Genomic DNA, 24,626 nt, shown 5'->3' with positions numbered 1-24,626 from the left:
CAGTGGCTTTAAGAAGACGAAGTAGCTTTGGGTTTGGGGTCAATGGGGGTTTAAATCCTTATTCTGAAACTATCTTTCATCTTCTTTGAACTCAGGGCTTTCTGATTCCTGTGTTCCCCACTGACGCTGCAGCCTGCATGGCCAACTTTCTGGGCATCACCCTTGGTCATCTTCAAACACAAATTCCACAATGAAAGCCCGATCCGAGACTAGGGTCCAGGGAGAGGCTGCCCATGGCCAGGACTCCCTCCTGCACCCGCTACCCAGCCCTCTGGGAAAACAGTCTGAAATGGCAGCTACATCAAATTACCATTGCAGGGCCGCAGATGCTGGAAAACAGTTCTTATTTGTGGACTGAAATTGAGCTATAAGAAGACATTTAACTCACAGGAAAACAGGAATTTTCTAAGGAAGGCCTCACAACAATTTGAAAATAGAATAAACCTTAAAAATGTCCTTAAAGAGATAGGTACTAATTTAATTTGGCTCTTAATTTACCTTAATTTTATTTTCCTTTCTTAAGGCCGCTATATTAATGTGAGGGTTGCACATTTTCATGGTTTGTGGAATTTCAGCCAAACAGACCTGACTTAATTTTTTTTTCTTTTCAACAAATTCCTATAGAAATTCTGAACCAAATTCTGAACTAATTTCACTGTTTTGGTGTCAACATATGGATAGGGGTTGTACTGCAAACATTAAATACAATTAAATAATTACGATTAAGTTATCAATAATAGTATTAAATAAATGTTGAACCCCAGCAGTTTGCAGATGTAAAAGTGCACACGAATCTTGACTATGTAAGTAGAAAACAATGCTGTTTTAACAATCTACTGTTTCTCATTGCCCTCTAGGCAGACTTTAGGATGGTCTCAATCAAGATGAGAAAAAGTGACAGGGCATGGAGGAAAAAGGGGGGCCAGTGTTGTAGTTCATGAGGAGGATGGGATGATGTCCTGGGGCCAGCACTCACTTCCCCCTTGTGAACACAACATCAGGAAGCCAATGAGAACAGCTTGTGCCCAGATTTTGTGAAGCGTGCCGAGGACTGGCAGCAGTGGGAAGAGAGACGGCCCCAGGAGGGGATCAAAGCAGAGAGCCCTCACCTGTATGTCCAGCCAGCTCACGACTCACACGCACGTTTCCCTCACGAGTTTTCAGATTGTAAATGGAGCAGATGTTGTCAAGCCCACCACAGGCTACGTAGTTGCCAGAAGGTGCATACGCACAGGTCATGACCCAAGATGAGCGCAGAGGAATGGCGTGGACCTGAGAATGACAGGGACAGACCTTAAGTCTTTGACTTTACAGAAAGAGGCAGCCGAAAAGAAATGTCTAAGCGGCACATCAAAGGATTATCTGCACACCAGACAAATTAGGCACGATCTGATTCACCCTTCAGTGCAGTCTGTACATTAGAGAAGCCAATGTAGGTATAGAGGCCTACAAAAAACCAAGCTAAAGCTCAGCACGGGACGTCTGACTGCAGCTCTGGACCCAAGAGCACAACCTGGCTCATGACGCTCAGTGCATCACCTGAACGATCTCTCTCAAGAACAACGCTAGCATAATGAGTAATCTCATGGTGACGGGGGAACCCTGAAACTGTCCTGACTTTGGGGGGGGGGAGGACTCTCCTCTGGGACAGGCCCGTCTCAGGGAATCAAGATAAAGCAGTTTCATTCTGTTACTTTGGTGGGATTAGCTGCACCCTCTATTGAATTGAGTCTAGGACCACTCCCTGATTAGCCTAAACTTAAGGGGTCTCATTTAGTTGGAGATCTAGACTTGATATTTCTCTAGACCTCTATTGAGCTGAAAATTGGCTCCAGACCACTCCCAGTAAGTGGTCTCATTCAATAGGAAATCTAGACCTGGGGGCAATGACAACATTGAAGGAATCTCATTCAATTGAAACTTCAGTCTCAGATTGTCAAATTTTAAAGTCAATATTAAACTCATAATTTGCAGAGGCCCAAAAGCAGGACTATGCCAGGCCAAGGGACCTCTTCTTGGCATAGCTGCCTGCAAGGGCCCCAGCCCACTGCGAAGACATTCTCTTCTCAGCATTAACCCCTCTTTATCTCTCTCTCTGCCAGGATTTCTCTGCTAGACCTCTATTTCTCTGTCAGGATCTTGCCACTGAGTGCCAATAAACTTCCTTTTGTCAGTCTAACTTTTTGGGTTCGTGAATTCTTTCACGTTGGACCTGCGTTGACCAAAGAGGGGTTCCCACAACTCTCTGCACTGTCACTAACCGCATCTTTGGCACGGAAGTTTGTTTACAAATTTAATGTTTTGTTACTAAATATTAGACTTTCTTGTCTCAGATCTCTTTGAAAATATGCACCAGACTAAATAAAAGCCTTAAAAACTTTTGATGGTATTACATATGAATTTTATGACACCTTAAAAGAACCATCAAATTTCAACTTTATATTAAATTTTGGAAGTAGTTATGGTCTTTGCCCTTTGCATACAGCATTTTTCAGAATAAAAAACTTGTCTTTAAATACTAAATTGAGAATTTTAGTTTTTGGTCCCTGTGCTCTTCTTGAATCTTTTGTAATTCAGACCAAAATAGTTTCCCATTTCCTTTGGTCAGAACAACTCTGAGAAAGTGTGCTAATAGATCTAATCTCTATGATAAGTTCCTTCAGAGGCTGCCCATATGGCTAAAAGCAAATTAAAAAACCCCATCACCCTTCAAGGCTCCAGTGAATCTAACCATTGGATGGCACATGCAGGAGCTTCCAACTCTTATCAAAGATAAGATTTAATGTGTACACAGAGTTCAGGAACAAAGCACAGAGACTGTTTTGCACTGAAGATAATTAAGCTGCCACATCATATTGGTCTTCTTACCTTGTTTGTGGTGTAGCTATCCCAAATGATGAGTTTGCCATCTTGGGAGGCACTAACTAGAAGCCTGGAGGAAAAACACAGGGTAAACACACGTGAGTAACACAGCAACCAAGAAAGGCCAGCTCATTTTTATCTAAGGGGGGAAAATTTAACTGGAAAATTCTATGGATCTATTGCAACATTTGAATCATAGGAATTAGATAAGCTATCCTACCAAAGAACAGAGAGATTTTCGTAAGTTGTATTGGTGCACCACATAATTTGGGCCCACTATGCGATGTAATTTCATTTTTTCTTTTGAAAAATTTTATCGACATCTTTTGTTTGCAAATTGCTGACATTTCTCCATATTACATACTTTCCTCCCTCTTCCTGAATTATTTTCAATGTTAGAATTTTTTCTTTGCAGGGGAGAGATGAGGAAGTCGCCATAATTAGGTCAGAATGGGCAAAGATTTGAACATTTCTGATAGTTTTGGGTAGATTTGGGAAATAGCCTTTTTGTTTTGAAAGATTTTTTTATTCAGTAAAACATTTGCTATAATTATTTTTAAAGACAGAAATACTTTTCTTTTAAGAACTTTGTGCTCCAGGAAAACAAAGGCAAATGATGGTGGAACTATGAAACAGACGAACCATTTTGGAAAGTAATTTGGAATTATATTAAGACAGAAAATGTCTGCACTCTAAGAGAGGTTCCATTTCAATACATAAGGTCAAAGATGAAAAGAAAGGTCTTATATATGTTAAAATATTTACAGCATCCTTTTCTGTGGCAGCAAATGGAAACGGAATAATTGTCCATCCCCTGGTGGAATAGCTAAACAAATTGTAGTATATAACAAAAATGAAGAATTCAGAGAAGCCCGGGAAGGCAGAACTATGTGATCACAGATCTGGAGTTGAAAGGCCCTATGGTCATCTATCTCAAAGGAGGCAATATGAGGTACAGGAATGGTCAGTTTCCTGTCCAAATAGTGGCTTACATGCAGAGACCAGGAGATGCAGGTTGGATTTGAAGCCTAGTCCTCTCACTGACCCAAGGCTCCTCTCACTATTCCCACACCTGCTTCTCTAAATACTACCACCCGGTGACTACAATGTAGATGGAAAGAATGGGAAACTGAACCCCAACCTTTAGTTTTAATGACCAAACCTGGTCACAGAGAAGCCTGAAGAAAACACCCTTCCCTACTTTCATCATCAAAGTAAAGAATTATGGATACATGAAATGCTGAATAACTTCTCAGACATGGATGATGTACTGATCACTTTGGCTTAATCTGCCTTTTTTCTTCTTTCTAAAAATTTGTTTTAAAAAAAATGGCTTTATAAAGAGAGAAAAATGCCAGCTTGTATCTAGAAAGGAACGTGATCTGAAGACCAAAGGCACCTTGACATGCTACACCATTTGCGGGAGAGATTATAACCCTAATTCTGGATACTCAAGTAGAATTAATTCTGACCAGTGTATTTCATCCCACAGGGTTGTGAGGGAAAGTGTCTTTTTTTTTTTTTTTTTTTTTTTTGTAAAAGACCAAGTACATAGGAGTTACTGCTACTCAGAACAGCTGGGGTCAAACATCTGAGAGCCAGTAAACTAGATATTAACTAAAATTCATTAAAGTTTTGAGACCTATATACATACTTCCATGGCCACAGGCAATCGAAAATCCCCAGTGCTTACTTCTCTGTCCCATTCTGACACAGTTAAAGACTAGATGCAAAGAAGTATGCTTTTAGGCTTTCAAATTTCTCCTAACAATAAGATCTTTCTGAGAACGATTTTAATCATGCCATTTTTCTTCCCTCTGGGTAATTGTGCTAATTACCAATGTGACTTTCTTGATGAACAGTTCAATTATACAGGTTTGAGATTTACATACTCAAAGAATTGTAGCATCTTTGTTGAGCCGTGAATTTTTAATTGAAAGTGTAATCTATTCAAAAAAATTTTTTTTACTTTTAAAAATATTTTTTATATAAGTATTAAACAAAACCTTTTAACACAAATGTACAACTAGTTCAGAAAAGATCACTGGAACTTTATCATAAATACATATGTCTTTAAGCAATACTTATGCTAGGTTTAGTCATAGTTCTTATCTGAAGATGACCATAAGTCTAGCACAAATGAGCTATCATTTAAATCACAAGGTCTATCTGTATACTGACTTTGGTAAATGTGATCAGGAACAGGAATAAAATCTGTTATAATTAATCTAAAATCAAAATTATTTGAGACTTTCAGTGAAAGCTGAAATTTATTAATTTATCATAATGTACAAATTTTAGATTGTTCCCCATAGTTATTTGGCAGGTGTCACATTTTAGTGCCACAATATTTGGAAAATCAGCTCTTAAGATTAACTCTGAATAAGACAAAATCAGCTATGCGTTATTCCTGTAATAAGACAAAAACAAAGCTATAGTGTTTGATTACATTACAGAGTTTCATCTATTGTGGGTTTATAGAACAATAACACATCACAGTTGGAAGGCACCTTAGTGGCTATAGAGTTTGACCTAAACCCCAAAAGAAGTCCAAGATAATGCTGATCCAGCTTTAGCTTGAGGAACATCAACTACTTTGGAGCCTCCTAATTATTAGGAAGGCATTTTGTTCCAGTTGGTCTTTTTGTGTTTTCCATTTACCACTCTTGGTTATGCTTGAGACCAAACACTAGTTTTACAAGCATAGCATAATTGGTCTCCTTGCCTCTAAGGCCACACTAGCCAAAGAGATTTTCCTTAGGATCTGACCATGGCATCCCCTACTCAATAGACTCCAGTGGTTCCCTCTTGCCTCTGGGATAAAATACTCTGTTTAGCATTTGACTCCCTTCAGAACTGGACCCTCTCTCTCTGGACCTTTACTCTCCCCTCTAGACAGCCAAGGTGGCCTTCTTGCTTTTCCCATCTCTGCCTCAAAGAATAAGTATCATTACAGCCATTTCATACAGTGCTTATAATATTTATAAGCATATTGCTCTCATTTCAATTTCACAACAATCTTGTGAGCTAGGAGCTATTATTATCCTCATTTTATAGCTGAGGAAACTGAGGCTGAGAAGTGAAATAACTTGGCCAGGATCATCATCTAGTCTCCCTTCATGATTCAGCCCAAAACCCTCCTTCAACATTTGCCTTCTCCTGAGCTCCAACCACTGGCACCTCCCTTCCCCTCCGCAAGGGCCTGGCATTTGTCTCCTCGGTGTTTGTTCTCCTGTCCTTGTCCCCTCCCCTCCAGGACTCCCTCTGTCCACTCCCAGTTTTCACTCTCTCCTCCCAAAGTTCCTCTGAAGGATCCACATCTCCAAATTCTTCCAAATTACCTTCATGGAGTTTGAGGTCCTTCCCTCTCAGCTATCCTACTAAAGACAAAGTATATATATCCCCATCAAATAAAATTTTAACATAATTTTTCCTTAGCTCTGGCACAAAAATATCAAACACATTTCCATGTACAGGTGCAATCTTGTCACCCGGCTCTTTTAAAATGAATCTTATCTTGTGGCATGACAAAATCCTATACTATTTTACTTAAGCACAGTGCTGAAAATTAAGATGAACTAAAGAAAATCAGCTCATTTTCATTAGATCAGAAAGGTTACCTTTAGTATTATCTACTAATTAGAATTACCCTTAATGCCTACTGACTAACTGAAGAAAGTGGAAGAACTTAATCTGTTTATCCATCTTGAAGGTGAGGAAAGACAATTCTGCTAATCTCAAATCAGGAAACTGAGAGATACTTAAGAATGTAGCTTTTTAGGTCTCTGTTCCCTCATCTGTATACAGAAAAACAAGCCTGGATGGACTCCATATTTAAATTCATGATCCAAAATGCCACAACCAACTTTAATTTAATGCTCATTACCAAAAGCAGTTACACCTCAATGATCCAGAATTCAGTTTATCTGGCAGCCCTATCAAGAACATAGTAAATGGCTAGGAAGCAACTAAGGTCTAAATTCTTCTGCTTAGTAAATTGGAAGAATTTCTCACAACTTATTTATTCTTAATTTACATATGATTCTTTAAAAAAAAAAAAGGCTGGTAATTTAGCAGGGAATAATAATGTATACTCTACTTTCCCTGTAAGGTAAGTCAAATATTATGCCTATTCTATAGATGAGAAAACAGAAGCTCCTAATTGGCCATAATCACAGTGACTAAGGCAGAATTTGAACCCAGTTCCTCTAGATTTAAGTCCAGTGCTCCTATCCACTATCCTTCACAATTACTCCCAGATATGCATCCAACAATAGCCTCTGCGCCTTACAAATCCTAGGAATTGCTCAAGGTCCAGCTCCAATACTGTCTACTCCACAAAGCTTCTTTCCTGACTGCTCTAAGGCACGCTGATCTTTCCTTTCTCAGAATAGTCTTTATGGAATATATCCCTAGGTTTGGGATCATTGTGCATAAATTCTACCCTGGTTCCTGAAAAGGCTGTGTTTATTTTATTCTCCCTACCCTCAGTAAGCCGTCACCTATCCAGAGAAATAAAAAATGAGAAACTAGGGGAGTGACTGTTAAGCCACATGAACAAGTGAGACTTAACATGCCAATTTGTCAAAAGGAGGGGAAAAAATTTCAAAAAGTACCTGGAAACCCCCCCAGTTGTCTAGATCTATTTGTTCAGTTTAAGACCTATAGCCCTGACTATGTCACTGTGCATACAGAGATAAATGGCTCCTATTCCAGTTCAGGGGCTCTAAAACATGGGGTCCATGGATAGATTTCAAGGGGCCTATGGACTCGGATAGAGAAAATTTTTTACATGTTTATTTCAATATCATTGATTTCCTTTGTAATCCTTTCTATTTTATGCATTTTCATTATGATTGAGAAGGGGCCCAGAGGTTCCATGGGTCTGCTAAAGGGGTACATGATGCAAAAAAGGTTAAGAATTATTGGTCTACCTGCTAATTTGCTATTTTTAATAACCTGCCCTGGGTTTGACTGAATTGCTAACCCATGAACCAGCCTGACAATTTTTGGTGGATGACCCTATTTCCACTCCATTTATTCAAGTTTTTGAAAATGCCAAGGGTAATTCATGCTCAAGTCATGCTGTCAGCCATAAAAGGTTATATTTAAAGGGAATGTATTAAGTTTAAGTCTAAAATCTAAGCTCTTTTCCCTTATTTCAAGGCAGTACTATAAAATAGGAAATGTAAACATAAAAATTGTAAAGTCACCATACATTATAAATGATTTTCCTAAAAACATTTAACATCTATTTCAGATATTAACTGTGTATTGAAATCCCACAGGAAAAAATGAATATCAAAAGATAAGAACTCTGACCTTGTTCTGAAAAGAGAAGATTATATACTTTGGATAGAAATTTTCTCAGATCTGTGATCTCTGCCCTCATTTTAATGATTCTATTGAACATATTTTAACTTTTCTTAATGAATATTATGATGAATCTCAATTCTTAAGTTATCAAGAGTAATATTCTAAAACTCTCAGGATCTGATAAGAGTTCAGTCCTAGAAAATTAACAAAATAAAAGCTTTTCTTATAGAAGTTTAGATAAATTTATGAGTAGCAAATCTACAAGGAGTTTTGAGAAATTAGGGTATTTCAAGGAAACTTCCTAAACCTCTGAGCCTAATTTTAAGAATGCCAATCCTTGATTGCTATCTGTGGGAGAAAGTGGAGGCGGGAAAGGGAGAAAAATTTGGAACAAAAGGTTTTGCAAAACTATCTTTGCATGTATTTGGAAAAAAAAAAAAAAAAAGGAACGCTGATCCTGAGAATACAAACATGAATGCCCATTAGGGCTAAAAAACACAAGAGAAATTCTTAATTAGAGTTTAAAAATTAACAGCAGAATTAAGACCAACTCTAATGATGTAGATGTACTAAAATCAGTTCTTAATATCCTCCATTCCTAGCAAGAATGGATGAACAGGCTGAAGCCCCTCTTCATTTTGACTTTTGAACTACTTTCATCATTAAGAGATTAATTAATACAAGAGAAGATGAAAATGCTGTATAGGAACTGTAGCAAAGGCCACATATCTAGATTAGCAAAGAAAAGATTTTATGTAGCTAAACAAAGATGCAAATCAACGTAGAACACATACACTGACAAATGCAAGGAAGGACCATCAAACACACATGCAATGTTTAGAGAACAGTGTACACCTCAGAATCACTTCATTAGGAAAAGCAGGAGAGATAGAACTTCAAGAAGCTTCAAAGATAGAAAGGAAGGGGGGAAGAGAGAAGAATTTATTAAGTTCCTATCATATGCTGACATTTGTCACCAGCTTTACAAATTTTTTTTTGGGGGGGGGTCTGATTCCCTTAAAAACCCTGGGAGGTAGGTGCTGTTACAACCTCCAGTTTACAATTAAGGAAATTGAGACAGACAGGGAAAGTGATTGAGACAGACAGGGAAAGTGACTTGCCCAAAGTCCCATAACTAAATGTCTGAGCCACAATTTGAACTCGGATCTTTCTGACTCTAACTCCAACATTCTATTCACTGTACCAACAAAATACAAAGAGGCAGGACAGATTTAGATGGGAAGCTTATCTGAGGTATAGATAGGAACCTGACAGAAAGGATATAAGGATTAAAGGATTACTGAATAGGCCTGCATAGGGATAAATGAAAGATAAAAAGATAAAGGCTGCCCTTAAAAGGAGAGAAGATAGTAGAAACTAAAGTATGTATTATATTAATGAAATTTTCTTCTGATGGGAAGAAAAAGAGAAATGAACATGGAACATTAATTAGAAGGATTCTTAAGGACCATCAAAAGTCCCACCTATACCCCAAACATTATATCTATAACATGACAAGAATTTCAACATTGTACTAGATTCCTAGGCTGAAGAAGACAACATATTTAAACCATCTCAAAGAGGGAATTTGGCAAGAGTTGATCATTCTAAATCTTCCCGTAGTATCCAAATCTTCAAGATTACAACTTGCTCAAAAAGTAGCTCAGCTTAATTTCAAAGGGTGAATTCAATTCAACAAGCATTTACTAAGTGCTTACAAAGGTCTGTGCTAAGCACTAATACAAAGAAAAGAAAAAAACAGTTCCTACTTTGAAGGAAAGCCTAATGGAGAGACAACATGCCGATAACTACACATATGGGGTGAAGTAGCATTAAAGGGGGGATTTGGAAAGGTTTCTTATAGAAGACGGATTTTTAGCAGGGATTTAAATGAAGCTAGGGAAAGCAGGAGATGGAAATGAAGGGATAGTGACAAGTCCTGGAGTTAGGAAATGGCATAACAAACAAGAAGGTCAGTGTCACTGGATCTTATGTTATGTGGAAGTAAGGTATACAAAGTCTGAAAAGCTAGGAACTGACCAGGTTATAAAGAGCTTTAAAAGCCAAAGAGAGGACTTCATTATTAGTTATGAGGGTAAGAAACATGCTGGAATTGAGTGACTAAGCAGGGGTGATATGGTCAGATCTGTACTTGAAGGGAGCTAGATTTGATAACTGAATGGAGGAAGGATTAGAAGGGAGAGGGAGAGAGACCTGAAGCCCCTGAGTGATGGCAGTGTCAGGGGAGGAAAGGGGGTATATGAGAGATATTGTGAAGGTTCAATTAATGGAAACCCACTGGATATGGTGAGGGTATGGGAGTGGAGAGGCAGAGAGACAGTGAAGAGTTGAGGATGACAAAAAAACCTTATTTCTTGCCCCTATCTGTAAGAGCCCTTTAAATGGGCGGCGCCACAGTGCATCGGGAGATTGAGTGGTCCAGAAGTAATTTCTGTGGATATTAGGACTGCCTTGTAGGTGGGATCCTGTCCATGATGAGATAGCTTCGTAATGGGTGACTCTCTCGCTGATTGGCTGTGTGTGTGACCTCACAGGCCCTTTATAAGCCCACTGCAGGCAGCAGTCGCTCTCTTTAACCTGGCGTTCTTCACCCTGGCTCCCTAGCCTGGGTGGCCAAGCCAAGATGGATAGCCGAAAGAGGTAAGGGTTTTGGTAGTGAACACGTGGGTCTTCTGACCAGGTGTTCACTCGGGAACCAACAAGTCAGGGCATCAGTCAGGGCATTATGTGAGTAGGTATAATAAAGGCTTTTAAGATTACACGTGGCTGTTCTTGAGCGCACTACCGGTTATTAAGCTATAGATTCAAGAGATTGTGGCCAGAGACCTTTGAAGGCCTCAGAGGAGGCGAGCCGGGTAGAGTTCACACTGCAAAGGACAGTGGTCAAAGGTACTCTGGTGGGTCTAGGACAGACTAGTAATTGTAACTGCCAGGAGAGCACGTTACACCTATCAGTCATACATACCTGGAATCAGTGCCCCAATGCATTGCATAAATTTTAGCCAGATGCCCCCTCAGTGTTCTTCTAGTGCGCATTTGGATTCGACCCACTGGATCAATGTTGGCTGTGATCTATAAAAGAAAATGGTTCTAAATCACAATTTGGACAGCATAAGAAGACCATTACCTAATCACAACTTCACTCTATAAATGGTCTTACTGTTGTCCTTGGCCTAGGGCCGGCGTTTAATAAATGCTTATTGACTGAATGACTGTTACCTCAGTTTTGGTAGAATCACCAAGTCTGATCTAATCTGTCCTTGAATTCTCCCTCCCAGTCATCATCTTTGCACTGGTTCAGCAGCTGCCACACTTTTTTTTTTTTTAGGTCTTCCTTATTGGACTCTGAAGCAGTCTCCCATGTAGTCTGACCTGAAGCTCTTTGTCCTTTAACTCAAAACTACCATCAAAATTCTCTTCCAATACCATGCTTAGCATTTTTGACCCAAAACCTCTAGCAACCCCTTTAGCAAATTCCTCTTTCTGGCTTTCAAAGCTCTTTAAGTTCCTTACTCACAAGTCTAGAATAAATGTTCTAGGCTTTCTCCATTATGTGTACTTTGTTCACCTTTGTACCCTTGACAATATCCACTAGTTGCCAAACTTTGCCAATTCTACCTTTATAATATTTCTTGCTTCCATTTCCCTGTCTCTTCTTAATACACTAACTGAAGTCCTGATAATCGTACCAGAAATACTACTATAGTCTCCAAATTGCTCTCTTTACTTCTAATCATTCCCTTCTCCAATTTACTGTTCACACTACCCACAAAATTATCTTCTAAAGATATGTCTGACCTTGCTAATCCTCTGTTGAAAAAATAAAAAGAACCCCAACCTAGTGGGGTTCCCTTTTACCCTATAGGATAAAATAGACATTTCTTAGTTTGGCTAATGTTCTCCACAATCTAGCACTAACCTATCTTTCATTTTTATTTCAAATTATTGCTTCATGCATACTACATTCCGAAAGATTGGACTATTAACTCTTTTCCGAATCAATAATCCCTCTTTCTCCCCCTGTGCATCTGCACAAACTCTGCTCCTCCATCCTAGGGTTATGTTCTTTTCCGATCTGTTTCTTAGAGTGGAAGTGGGGCCACCTACATCTGTAATGCCCACTATGGTCTCATTGTAATGCTATTTTCCACCTATAATTTCCTACCATACACTCATCTATGTTAATATTGTACCTTTAGCATACAAATGCTTCCCTCTCAGAATGGAAACTCCTCCCAGGCAGGGACAGTTGCATGTCAGTCTAACTTCAAGGGGTAGCATAGATTGGGGGGCCCAGGGCAGGTACCCTCTGAATGCTTGTTGGCTCAGGGTGAGTTGTCCTGGATTTGCCCTCTCTACCCTTCTGTCTAAACTGAGCTCAATCCCTGCCTTTTTCATTAGATCTCTGAGTTCCAGTCATATTTATACCCTCTACCAGACAATATCCTATCTTCTCACCCGCACAGTCTGTTAATTAGTCTGTAGGGATTAGTCTTTCCCCTCAACTCAACTGTAAGCTTCTAGAAAGAAAGCACCTCAAACCCCACTTATATTCTCATACAAGGAGCTCACAGAGGAGACAGAACATGCTGATCCCATGTCAGCAATATCTTAGCAATCTTTTTATAAGTTTGCTATCAATTAGGAAAAAAAATGAAAGTGTGCAGTTGATCATTTTGATTAGTTTCTATAATGTGGATTGGTTATCTTTCCCATAGTTCAAATTCATTTAAAGGAATTCCCCAAAAGCAATAAGACAATTTAAAATACATTAATCAAACTCTAGGGAATCATGAATATAATTTTTCTTTCATATTTAGATGAGAACTTTGGGCTTCAGATGGAAGTTTAAATTCTCAGCTTTGAAAAGATCTATTAAGACTGCTACAACTTTTCATAACTATTTCTACAACAAAGGATTACTTTTCATCAATTATTTTTATATGAACGAAAATTTGCTAAACTCAATTTTAACTTAGGTTTAACATTCTATAGTAAAAGTTCATAAATTTGTATTAACTGGTAGGAAGGTTAGGCTGAGATAAAAGAATACTTAACTTAAAAGTTTTAATATTGTTTTTTGTTTTAAATAGATATGCTTCCCCCCACAACAAAATCTTCTTTGTAACAAAGAAAACCATTTCAGCAAAGCGAAACAACACAGCAAATTAAGAAAGCAATACAGAATTTGTCAAGGAAATCTGGTCTTTTTGCTTTTGAATATATATAAAGGTAACTTTAATAGGATGTCTCCGTGGAATCTTTTTGGGAATCTTTTTGCATTTAAAAACTAGGTAGGAATGATTTATAATTAGTTTGTTAATTATGCACATTTATAAATGTTACTTCTAAAACATGAAGAATTTTGTTTTTAAAGTGGCTTAAACATAGTCTCACGTTGTACTGCTTGACACCTAATAGGCACCTAATTCTTCAATCGACAAACATTTTTATAATTTCTACGTAGTGCAAGAGGTTAAGAGGGAAAATGCAGCTGGTGACTCTGCACAGTCCTGCCTCACTTATATACAATTCACTTGTATGTTATGGCATCACCTCTCTGATGTTATGGTCCTCTTTGAGAATGAAGGACAAAGAACATGTCCACAGACAGTCAAAGCAAAAGCATCATTACATTTCCAGTAATGTACTAAATAATTCAATCTGTCAGTTTAAAGTGTACTGATTTCAGTACAATTTATAACTCAGCCTTTACAGATGCCATTGGTAGCTTGCTGTCTCCATATAATACAATTATTTAACAAAAATGTTTGGGTAACAAATTCTGCTAAATTTATGAACTCTGTCAAAAGAATTTAGTTTAGTGATCAAGAAACATATAAAGTAGTATTCCATATTTAGAAAAAAAAAACCTAAAGAATTCCACATATGATATTACTATGGAGCCTGCTTAATGAAGCGCATGCCTCAAAAACATACAAATTATAAGGGGTATTTTCTAAATTGCCAATGATTTTTAAAATAGGTACCATCTTTTGCTTGACATGAAGAAGTCAGGCTGCTCTGAAATACAACTCAAGGACAATGGGAATGGCCTGAGCATCATGTTAAAACAAAAATACTGTTTTATCCCACAATCCTCCTTGGAAACTAACTTCTCACTCAATTAGCAGATTCTCACATAAAAAAGGAATCAGATGCATCCTGGAAAAAAACATTTTTGGATAAAACTAATAATAAGGGCCCCAAACATCACCAGTGCTATCTGAAAGGCATGCATCAATCCATTAAGTACAAAAGCAGTTGACTCCAAAGTTCTCTAAGTAGGTAAAAGGACTGTTAAGTTATAGCACAATCTACAAACCATGGAAATTAATTTTACAACAAATTCTTACCTGAGACAAAGTTGCATCTGCACATGCTTTTCTAGCATCCTGCATGAAGAAAGAGGGCAGGGAGAAGATTAAAAAAAATATATGGTTTAGTTTAATAAGTTGAATTTAAATTCCAGTTTCTCAAACTTCAGAGAGGGTCCCTTATTCCTCATTACAATAAAAGCTAATTTCTGCTAGCAGAATCCCCAATTCTAAGCTCCTGCAATGCTGAGGGTCCTTATACAACAAACAGGCCTGGGAGACATCATGTTCTAATAGTTGTACAGAACATTTCTATTTTTTTAAAAGCACTTTCTTATCTACATTCACCAGAATCTCAAGACTATAGAGGTCTAGAGTGAACAAATGAGTTACAGAGACATACAGCAGAACTAGAATCATATCTCAGCTTAAAGATTTTTTTTTTGCTGGACTATATTCTCTAAAGGGATGATGTATTTATTTCACTACTACTGTTACTAAGCTACTGCCCTGACTATTGTAGTATGGTTCCCTGTTGGTCCCTGGGAATGGGCAGCAAGCATCTCTCTAGACAGGGTCAGGCTGGTTTATAGTCCAACCAAACCTTTCTGGCTTAGGAAAAGCAGCCAGAACATGTACTGGAGTAATTGTCACTCTCCATTCAGCTACAATAATACGGCTTTTTCTATTCTAGGAGATGACATCAGGAACCTTTGGCCCCTGAACCAACCTGACTCCTATCCCTCCATTGGGCTTCTATGCCCGCTACCCCTCCCTACATTGGCCCATCTTCCACCCCTCTCAGCTTTCTTTGGTATTTTTTTCTCCCATTAAATTGGAAGCCCCTTGAGGGAAGTCCCTGTGTTTCTTTTTCATATCTTTCAGTGCTTAATACCATGCCTGGCACTTGAGGAATAACTGACTAGAACTCAAAATCACCCTTCATAAACAACGTAAGACACCAGAGGAGGAATTTTTTTTTTTTTAATTAAGACACAAGTTTTTTGTAATAATGTTATCAGAAGTGAGGCTGTCCCTTTAAACAATTCTGTTTGATTATTGCTCCAAATATGCTCTAACCAACATTTTGTACTTTTAAAAACTGAGCTGAGCTCTGAAAGGAACTTGGTATTTTGATAAAATAAGAAATGGAGAATAGGAGACTTTATTTAATATGTGAAGTGTCTGTAAACTAAACAGACTATAAGGGAGATACTTGAGTCAAACCGTGATGATTCTATTCAGGGCAGTTCCATTATTAAAAAAAGTAAAACAACCAAATTTATATATACAAAATGAGAGTGCCTCAAATACCTTCATTTCAAACTATGATTCTAAGCTAATATTTTACTGACTTTTGAAGGCTCTACAATACACAATTCTAAGAACAGATACCACAATCCCCAAAATGCAGGAAGCAGTAATTTTATTGGAGCCAGGCTTTGATAATTGTTTAAAAGAATATAAAATTAATGAAGCCAGGAAGAAATAATATCCACTTTTAAAGCTATTTACACAAGCTAGTGTTATATTTCCATAGCTAGAGAACATGCAGATAAAAGGAGCATTCCTGTATATGGAATATACTAGCTAAGAAAAATCTAGGCACTGGCATTTTATTCATAGATCTGGACTTGTGTTTGAAGAACTACTAATTTATACTGGTTTAAAATTGAAATTACAGTAGTAGAATGAAAACATTTAGACCATTAAACGGTATGTTCACCACTGCTCCCTTCCAAAATTGCCAGGCTGATGAGTTAGAACCAACATTTAAATATGGACAATGCGCTCTGCTTGACTTTAGTGAGGATAGAAATAAACCCTCAAAGTGACAACACATCTCTTGTGTTGGTCAATCATGTCCCTTTCCATTTCTGCAGGTATTCAGATCATATCTCAGTATGCTGAGTAAATTATACTTTTTTTATGGAAAAAAGTTTTCATAATCTATCTGGTTCCTTCTATTCACAGTAACTGAAGTTATAATATTTTAAATTAATTTCACACTGAGATCATTTTGGAATGGTGGCAAGAGTCAAGACACCTGATAGCCCTGGTTTTACCATTAACTCGTAAATCTGGGCAAATCACTTCTGAGAGTACCCGATGGATCTCCTAAAGTTGAATGATGATGATTTTAAGGGTCCTTTTTGCTTTTAAAGAGGGAGATGCCACCTGAAATTCTAAATGATTCTCACTAAGTCTTCTGAGTTATTAATTCATTAAAAGGTTGATGATGTCTATTTGAGTCTAAGTTTGTCTTCTGGGGAATCCGAGGACTACTTTTACAGTCTAGAGGGAAAAAATTATTTTGCATGCTTTTGTCATATAAGGGCTTTTTAATCTGGTGTAGATGTCACCTGTACATTTCCCCCATCCCCCACATGGAAAGACATGCAAAATTTTCAGCTGTGTTTCTACAAAGGCCATTTGTAAGTTCTTATGTAACTTATGTAAAATTCTTATGTGGTCTTTTATGAAATTTGATTTTAAAATCTAATTTTGTATTATGGTTGGTTGATGTAAACAACATGAAAAGGACAGAGGCAACACTGACATTAAAGCCAGCTGTTATAGGTAAACATTTAAGATGGTCTTAAACACTTCCCAAATTACAATTTCACCATAAAGGGATGGGTGGCAGCTGAATACTTATGAAAAGGGGAGGAAGAGAGGAGAGAGAAACTTTTGAACAAAGCTAATTAAATTAGTATGAGATAATACCAATACAGTTTCTAGACTGCCAAAATATACTGCTTTAAATGGAACTGAAATGTAGCTTAATTTGTCAGGAAAGGGAAATTTTTTTTTTTTTAGAAAGATAGGGTTTAGGGGGCAGCTAGGTGGTGGCAGTGGATAAAACAAAAGCCCTGATGTCAGAAGGACCTGAGTTCAAATGTGACTTCAGACACTAAACACTTCCTGGCTGTGTGACCCTGGGCAAGTCACTTAATTCCAATTGCCTCAGCTCCCCCCTCCCCCCCCCCCCCCCGCCAAAAAGAGAGAGAGAGAGAGAGAGGAGAGAGAGAGAGAGAGAGAGAGAGAGAGAGAGAGAGAGAGAGAGAGAGAGAGAGGATTTTAAAAATCACATTTTTGTTAGATTTAATGGATTTGTGTTGCTAAAACACATTTTAAACCAAAGATATGACACTATATATTCTGGACATTAATCAGCATGTAAAAACAGAAATGAAAGGTACAAATGCCGAATCAGAAATGCATCTGGGCAGAGGTCTTGGGACTACAGATTAGAGTATATAAATGTATTCATTCTGTTTTCCTTACTTTACTGAGCTATATTCTGATGAAGTTTCATGCTGAGGCTTTAATATGGTCTTGTTATCGGAAGCAAAGGAATTTTTATAAGTCTTATCTTATATGATGATAGTTATCTGGTATTCAAATAAACAGGTTCCCCCCTAGTCCTCTAGTACACACTTCCTCACCTTTACTTAACTCCTTAGTTTCTCTATGATAGTCTGTAACATTACAAACACACCCAGACCAATAAAGAGGACCACTGAAAAGAACAGATTTAGGGTCTGAAGGGACTTTTATAGCCATCCAGTCCAAGCACAAGAAGTTAGTTGATGTTCCCCAATCAGAAGAAGTAATTTGTCACATAGAAAGGAGCAGAAGGGGATTTGAATCCAGTTCCTTTAATTCAAAACCTTTTGTGCTTTCCATTATAGTATGGATCATTTCTCCCAACCTTGAGTCTTATTTTGACAATGTAGATTATATTATGAATCTATCAATGTAAAGGTGATATATGCATGAACCAAACAGACAGCTCAGATAAATTCAAAGAGAACTGAGGGGTAGTAAACATTTTTAGTTCCAGAAATCTATTTACATGCATTGATAGTTTTCTTCCCTGCCAAGTCCTCCCTTTCCTACTGCTTATCATACCATTATGATAATACTATTTATTTGTAGTGAAAATATTCCTACAAATATAGGAGTGTAAAGTGAGAACAGCACAAAGTTCATTTTAAGCCTATACATTCTTTTAACTTAGCTTAACATTGTGCACATCAGAGGCACATGTTTTGTGAATACTACGACTTTAAAAAGGGGTAACTTACATTAAGTGTATTAAGTAAAAACTGTTATTCAAGCTAAATTTGAATTTTAAAAGATATCTCTCATTTTACACAACACATAGATCCTTGAAAAGAGATGTGGAAATGAATTTAATCTCATCTTCACTTGGAAATGACTCCTGATACTAGCGCTTTAATATTCTTAATCTTTGGCAACTTCCTTAAGTAGGAAATTCCTGTATGTGGAAATTCTTTAATAAAGACCTTATGGTCTATCTGTGATTTAGGTTTGAAAATCTGTGTATCAAGGTCTTTCAAAGACACATGGTTTGTAAAACTAAACATTTTAAATACTGCCGCTAACTTTGCCAAGTGTTTCCATCTGTATTTTGTTCCTTCTCTCAGCATAAAAACCCTCAGATGGGTGGATTCAAACATAGGGGAATCCAACTGGTAGTTTTTTGTTGCTTTTCAGTTGCATCTGACTCTCTATGACCCCATGGGGGATTTTTCTTGGAAAAGATGTAGCGAATTTTGCCATTTCCTTCTCCAGCTTATTTTACAGTTGAGGGAACTGAGACAATGAAAGTTAAAGGACCTTGCCGGTCATGCAGCTAGGAAGAGGCACGATCTGAAGTCAGGAAGCCGAGTCTTCCTGACTTTAGGCCAGGCCAAGTATTAGAAAGGCCAGAATTCAAACGTGAGCTCAGTCACTTATGACCCTAGATAGATCACTTAACCTCCATTGAATCTAATAGGGAAGGGAATGGTGAACCACTCCAACATCTTTGCCAGTAAAACTCAAAGGACAGTTGGTCCACAGGGTCACAAAGAGTCAGGCCTGACTGAACAACTGGGGAAAGCAGGTAGCACAGAAGGCATAGCACCAGACCTGAGCTCAGGAAACTCAACTTCTGAGTTTGAACCCAGCCTGAGACACTTACTGCCTGTGTGACTCTGGGCAAGTCACTTCCCCTATCTGCCTCATTTCCTATCTGTAAAATGAGCTGGAGAAGGAAATGGTAGACTGCTATAGTATCTCTGCCAGAAAATCCAAAATGTGATTCATGAAGAATGGGCTTGTCATAATAGAGAATAAAAAAGCTGAGGTTAAATACTGAACATGATAAGGAAGTCCTTTTAAATGTTAAAGAAATCCATGTTTATTCAGGATATCCAATTTACTAGAAGAGAGATTCTAACATCTTAGGTAAATCCCTCCTTTTCTTTTTTTATGCAAACAATCACAAAATTTTCCTGGAAAGGATAAAAACGGCTCCAATATCTGAATTATAAACAAGTTTGAAAACACAGATGCTTAGTTACGTACTCTAATTTGGTTTTTCAGTTGTTCGGCCTCCTGCCGTAACTGGTCAAGCTCACTCATTTTTTGATCTTAAAGATTTGCTTTGCAGACACCTCCAAGACTCACAGATCTGAAAAAGAAACATGGACACAAACAATTAATGAATATAAATACTGACTGGTTTAACAAAGGACAGACAAATATTTTGTCACGGTTGAGTACAATTTGACACTTAGGTTTTGGCTTCATAACCCAGCTTGTATATGTATGTGCAAGCACATGCTTTGCCAAATGGCTCATGAACATGTTATAAAACAGTAACAAAATATTCCTATAGATTGAAAAATGTGGTGATGATATCTATACTTCCTTTTCAAATTTATTTTTATTTTATTCAAGAATGCTTTCTGGATTTGTACCAGGTATCACAGGTTGACTGATGAAAATGTCTCTGTTTTCATCGGTATGAATACTAATTTGTAATCTCAAGCCCTTATCAGACTATTCATAGGTTCTGTGGTCAAAAAAATTAATCACCTTGTGTCCAACTTAATGGTAATTAGTTTTTCTGCAAGTAGGTAAACTAGTGTTCAATGGATAGGTTGTTGTCAAACTGAGACAGGAAGGCTCCCTAGCTTAGAAGAATTTACCAAAGCTTGCAATCCTTGGGAACAATCATTGGAAACACATAGTCCTCACCACATCATGGTGATACATCAGCACTTTAGAAGAGGGTAATATATTAAATAAATAAAAAATAATGAACTCAAGAAAAACATTTATGTGGAGTGATATACAAGTAATGAAACTGTTTCAGATGGCTTTAAATAAAATCCAAAGTAACAGGTAAGTTATTTAGGATGATGCCCATTAGATGACAAACATATGTATGTACTTGTTATAGTCATATATTCATATGTATATTTGTCTCCCGACTGGAACACTAGCTCCTTGTGACTCTCATACCATGTACTTATATCTTAACATTATAGCTGGCACATAAGAGGCACTGATATCGCCTTTTCCTGTCTGAAAACCTTGAATACTGGGTGGGAATAAAAACCAAGAGTCAACTTGGGAAATTTAATGGAATAGTATTACTTTTTGGAAAACTCAATTTTTGGGAATGTTGCTGAGAAATCTAGGCAACATTGAGTTTTGAAATCAAGAAAGATCCTCCCCATCCTCCCCACCCCAAGTGGAAAAGACCACTTAGCAGCCAAAAGAGATATGGAATTGTGGAGATGTCTTGACCTTCCAGTTCCAATCACCCTTCCTGTGTTAAGTCCCAGAACTGAAGTTTTATCCTTTTCTCACAGGTGAACCAACCTCTCAGGCTCTCTACTTAAATTCTTATTAACTCAACCTCTAAATTCTTAGGTAAGCCAAGCCAAGCCAAAACTCAGCTTATTCTAATCTAGCATCTGAGGTCCTCTACAATCTAGTCCTCCTTTACGTTCCCAAGCCCATTCCCATTCATATATGTTGTAGATGAACTGGATTATTAACTATTTCCTAGTTTCATTCTTATTCAGGCTTTTTGCACATGTCCATTTTCCAGGGCAGGACCAAGAACACTAGACTCAGGGTTGATTGTGGCTCTGTGCTTACTGCCTGTTTGACTTTGATAACTCCAGAAATCCTGATTTTCATATCTGTAAAATGAAAGGGGCTGGATGAGATGACTTCAAGTCTGAGTCAATTCTAAGTCTATGAGTCCATGTGACATAATTGTTGAAATCCTTCCTTCCCCTTCTTCAGTCCAGATAGCACTAACTTCCCAATGCCTCCCAGTGAGAAACCATTCCTCTTATTCCCATCCTAACACTCATGTTTCTTTTGAATTTTAATATCCCACCTATCATTTTCTGCTTTGTATACATGCTATTTCTCTTCTTAAATTGCAAGTTCCTTGAGGGGTAGGACCTGTTTTTATCATATTCTTGGGGTCTAAGAGTTTTGATATAAGAATTTTTTCTTTTTTGAGTGTAGGACTATAATGTGGGATGAGGACAATTAGAGCTTCCAGTTTTGTTTTGTTTTTAAGTCAGCTAAATAAGTCTGATGAGACACTTTCTTTTTTTCTATCCAAATTTCCCTGTACCATTATTCAAAGACACTCAAATGACTGTTAATATTTCTTCCATTGTTAAGAATTCTTAAAAAGGGGAGAATATAATATCTAGCTTTCAGCATTTCCTATCTTCTCAGCTTCATCAAAGATGTAAGTGAAACGATTTAGTAAATTACCAGGGAACAGTAAGTTTCCTTAAATCAGACTACCTAAATATTTTATTGCTAATGATCAGAGCACTTTATACTGTACAAAACAACCTGTTTCTGAAGCTTCATTCAGCTTTATCTCAGGAGAATATAATACCTTTCATTACTCCTATACTCTATAGAGCTATCTCCTTCATCGGTTTCAAGAATGCCAAGCTGCCCTGATTTTCTCCTAACTTTTGTAAAATCCATCAGAATTGATCATCATATAATCTTGTTGTTGCCATGTATAATGATCTGATTCTGCTCATTTCATTCAGCATTAGTTCATGTAAGTCTCTCCAGGCCTCTCTGAAATCATTCTGCTTTTCGCTTCTTACAGAACAATAATATTCCATATAACACTCAGATACCATAACTTATTCAGCCATTCTCCAATTGGGCATCCACCCAGTTTCCAGTTTCTTGCCACTACAAAGAGGGCTGCCACAAACATTTCTGCACATGTGGGTACCTTTCCCTCCTTTAAGATCTCTCTGAGATATAAACCCAGTAGAAATACTGCTAAATCAAAGGGTATGCACAGTTTGATAACTTTTTGAGCACAGTTCCAAATTGCTCTCCAGAATAGTTGAATCAGTTCAGAGTTCTACAACAATGTATTAGTGTTCCAGTTTTCCTACATCCTCTCTAACATTCATCATTATTTTTCCTTGTTAATGATAGTATTCTTTTGGTGATAACATGACTACAAAAGAAATAAGGAATATTTGTTTCCAAAAAACTGAAGTTGAGGCTGACCCCTAAAACAGGCACATGGGTACACAAGAAACAGTTGCAACACAGAACAAAAGACAACTTAAAAGAAGAGAAAGTATTATAGAGGACATCATCAATGAAACACAATTGGAAAAATGATGGGTCAGTCTCACTGTGAGGAAAAATTGATGTACACTCCATGTTAACAGGTCTAGAAGAAGGTCCTTTTGAACACAGAAGGAATCTCAACTGACCTTTTAGAACCTCATTTTCCTCATATGGTTAATGTGAATGATACAAGTAGTATGATTTTTGGTGGATTGGCAAAAATGTTTTGGAAATCAATAAGACAATGAACAGTCAAATCATAAAAAAGGTTTTATTTACTCAAAATATTGACAATGATATATATATATATAGATATAGATAGATAGATAAAATGTAAAAAATGTAGATGCCTAGAAAAATGACTGAATAAATCATGATTTAATCAATGAAATAATATAAACAGTACATACAAAGTGTTGAAGGATCTACCAAGAATGTGGCTAAGTGTACAACATGTGCATTGACCCCAACAGTATCTCCAAAGAAAATAAAATCAAAGGCAATAGAGATTCAAAACGATCTGAAAAGCTACATGGGGCGGGGGGAAGGAGGAAAGAAAAAGAAAGTATCACTATTTTGTTGTGTTGTTTGTTCAATAATATGCTATGAGTTTTATGTAAGACTATATATTTTTGGGTTAATTGTTACTAAACTTATAATAAAAAATATACTATGTGGATACCTAAAAAAAATACCTATATGGAATCTTATATAACAATGCAAAAACACTGATGCAAAAGTTACATTTTAGGAAAAGATGAATTTGATTTTGTACAAGTTGAGTTTGAGGTACTAATGGTAGCTTCAGGAATGAGTAAAAGCATTTTATAAGCTTCAAACAGTACTAAGTACAATAGAGATGTCAACTATTCCCTCTTCTTCTAGATTCACATGTTGAAAGTCTTAGTGTTTTTCTTCTTTCTTCTTTATCTTTCATGTATGCCATGTCCTGTCAATTCTGCCTCAACTAATTCTCTCCAATTCCCATTGCCAATAGGCAGTGCAGCCTTCATTACTACTCATTTGGATTGTTACTGAACCTTCTAAATTGGTTTTTCCTTCTCTCCTTTCCCTGCTCTCTAATCTATCCATCACTATTACTATTGAGATTTATCTTCTTTATGCATATATCTGGCTTATGAACACCAGGATTCTATTCAAAACCTTTCAGAAGCTCTACTACTTAAATTATTATTATCATCAACTCACATTGCAAAGCACTTTTTCAAAACAACCACATAAGGTCAAGAGTACAAATATTATTACGCACATTTTATAGATAAAAAACAAACTCTGAAAGATTACCTTAATCAAGTCAAAAGTGTAAACCCTGCTTTTTTAAGGGCCAAGCATGATGCTAAACTCTAGGATATAAAGAGAAGAAAAAACAATTTCTACTTCAAGAAGCTCCCAGTCTAATGCAGGAGATAACAAGCAGACAAGTTACAAACAAGATATATATGGGATAAATTGGAGGTAATCCTAGAAGGAAGGCACTAATAACTTGCAGTTCCTTTATACCTGCCTGGTTCCTCATGTTTACCCTTCATGTCCCTCCTATGCCTAGAAGTCCCTTTCTCTCTACCTTTCCCAGACCTTGCCCATTGAAACTGTTTTGAAGGAAATACTTCTTAGGCACTTTCTTAGTTTTTATAAGAGTTGGAT

At 37.2% G+C, this 24,626-nt stretch overlaps 1 protein-coding gene across 3 annotated transcripts in view; it reads right to left on the bottom strand.

The window, feature by feature from the left end:
- GNB1 (G protein subunit beta 1) overlaps positions 1-24,626 on the bottom strand; it is a 108,422-nt gene that overhangs the window by 12,416 nt on the left and 71,380 nt on the right. For 2 of the 3 annotated variants that reach the window (XM_074306541.1, XM_074306542.1), the window contains exons 3-7: positions 19,896-20,001; positions 14,556-14,594; positions 11,165-11,271; positions 2,869-2,932; positions 1,110-1,272 (exon numbers count right to left, since the gene is read on the bottom strand). In XM_074306541.1, the coding sequence (XP_074162642.1) occupies positions 1,110-1,272; positions 2,869-2,932; positions 11,165-11,271; positions 14,556-14,594; positions 19,896-19,952 (430 nt within the window). In that variant the 5' untranslated portion in view covers positions 19,953-20,001. Of the gene's footprint in view, positions 1-1,109; positions 1,273-2,868; positions 2,933-11,164; positions 11,290-14,555; positions 14,595-19,877; positions 20,002-24,626 lie in introns of all 3 variants that reach the window. The other variant, XM_074306543.1, reaches the window with a different exon arrangement.

This window comes from Sminthopsis crassicaudata, chromosome 3 (genome assembly GCF_048593235.1).
Source record: "Sminthopsis crassicaudata isolate SCR6 chromosome 3, ASM4859323v1, whole genome shotgun sequence".
Lineage (NCBI taxonomy): Eukaryota > Metazoa > Chordata > Mammalia > Dasyuromorphia > Dasyuridae > Sminthopsis > Sminthopsis crassicaudata.
The sequence above is the reverse complement of the archived record's forward strand: the minus strand, read 5'-3'. Positions and strand labels throughout refer to the sequence as shown.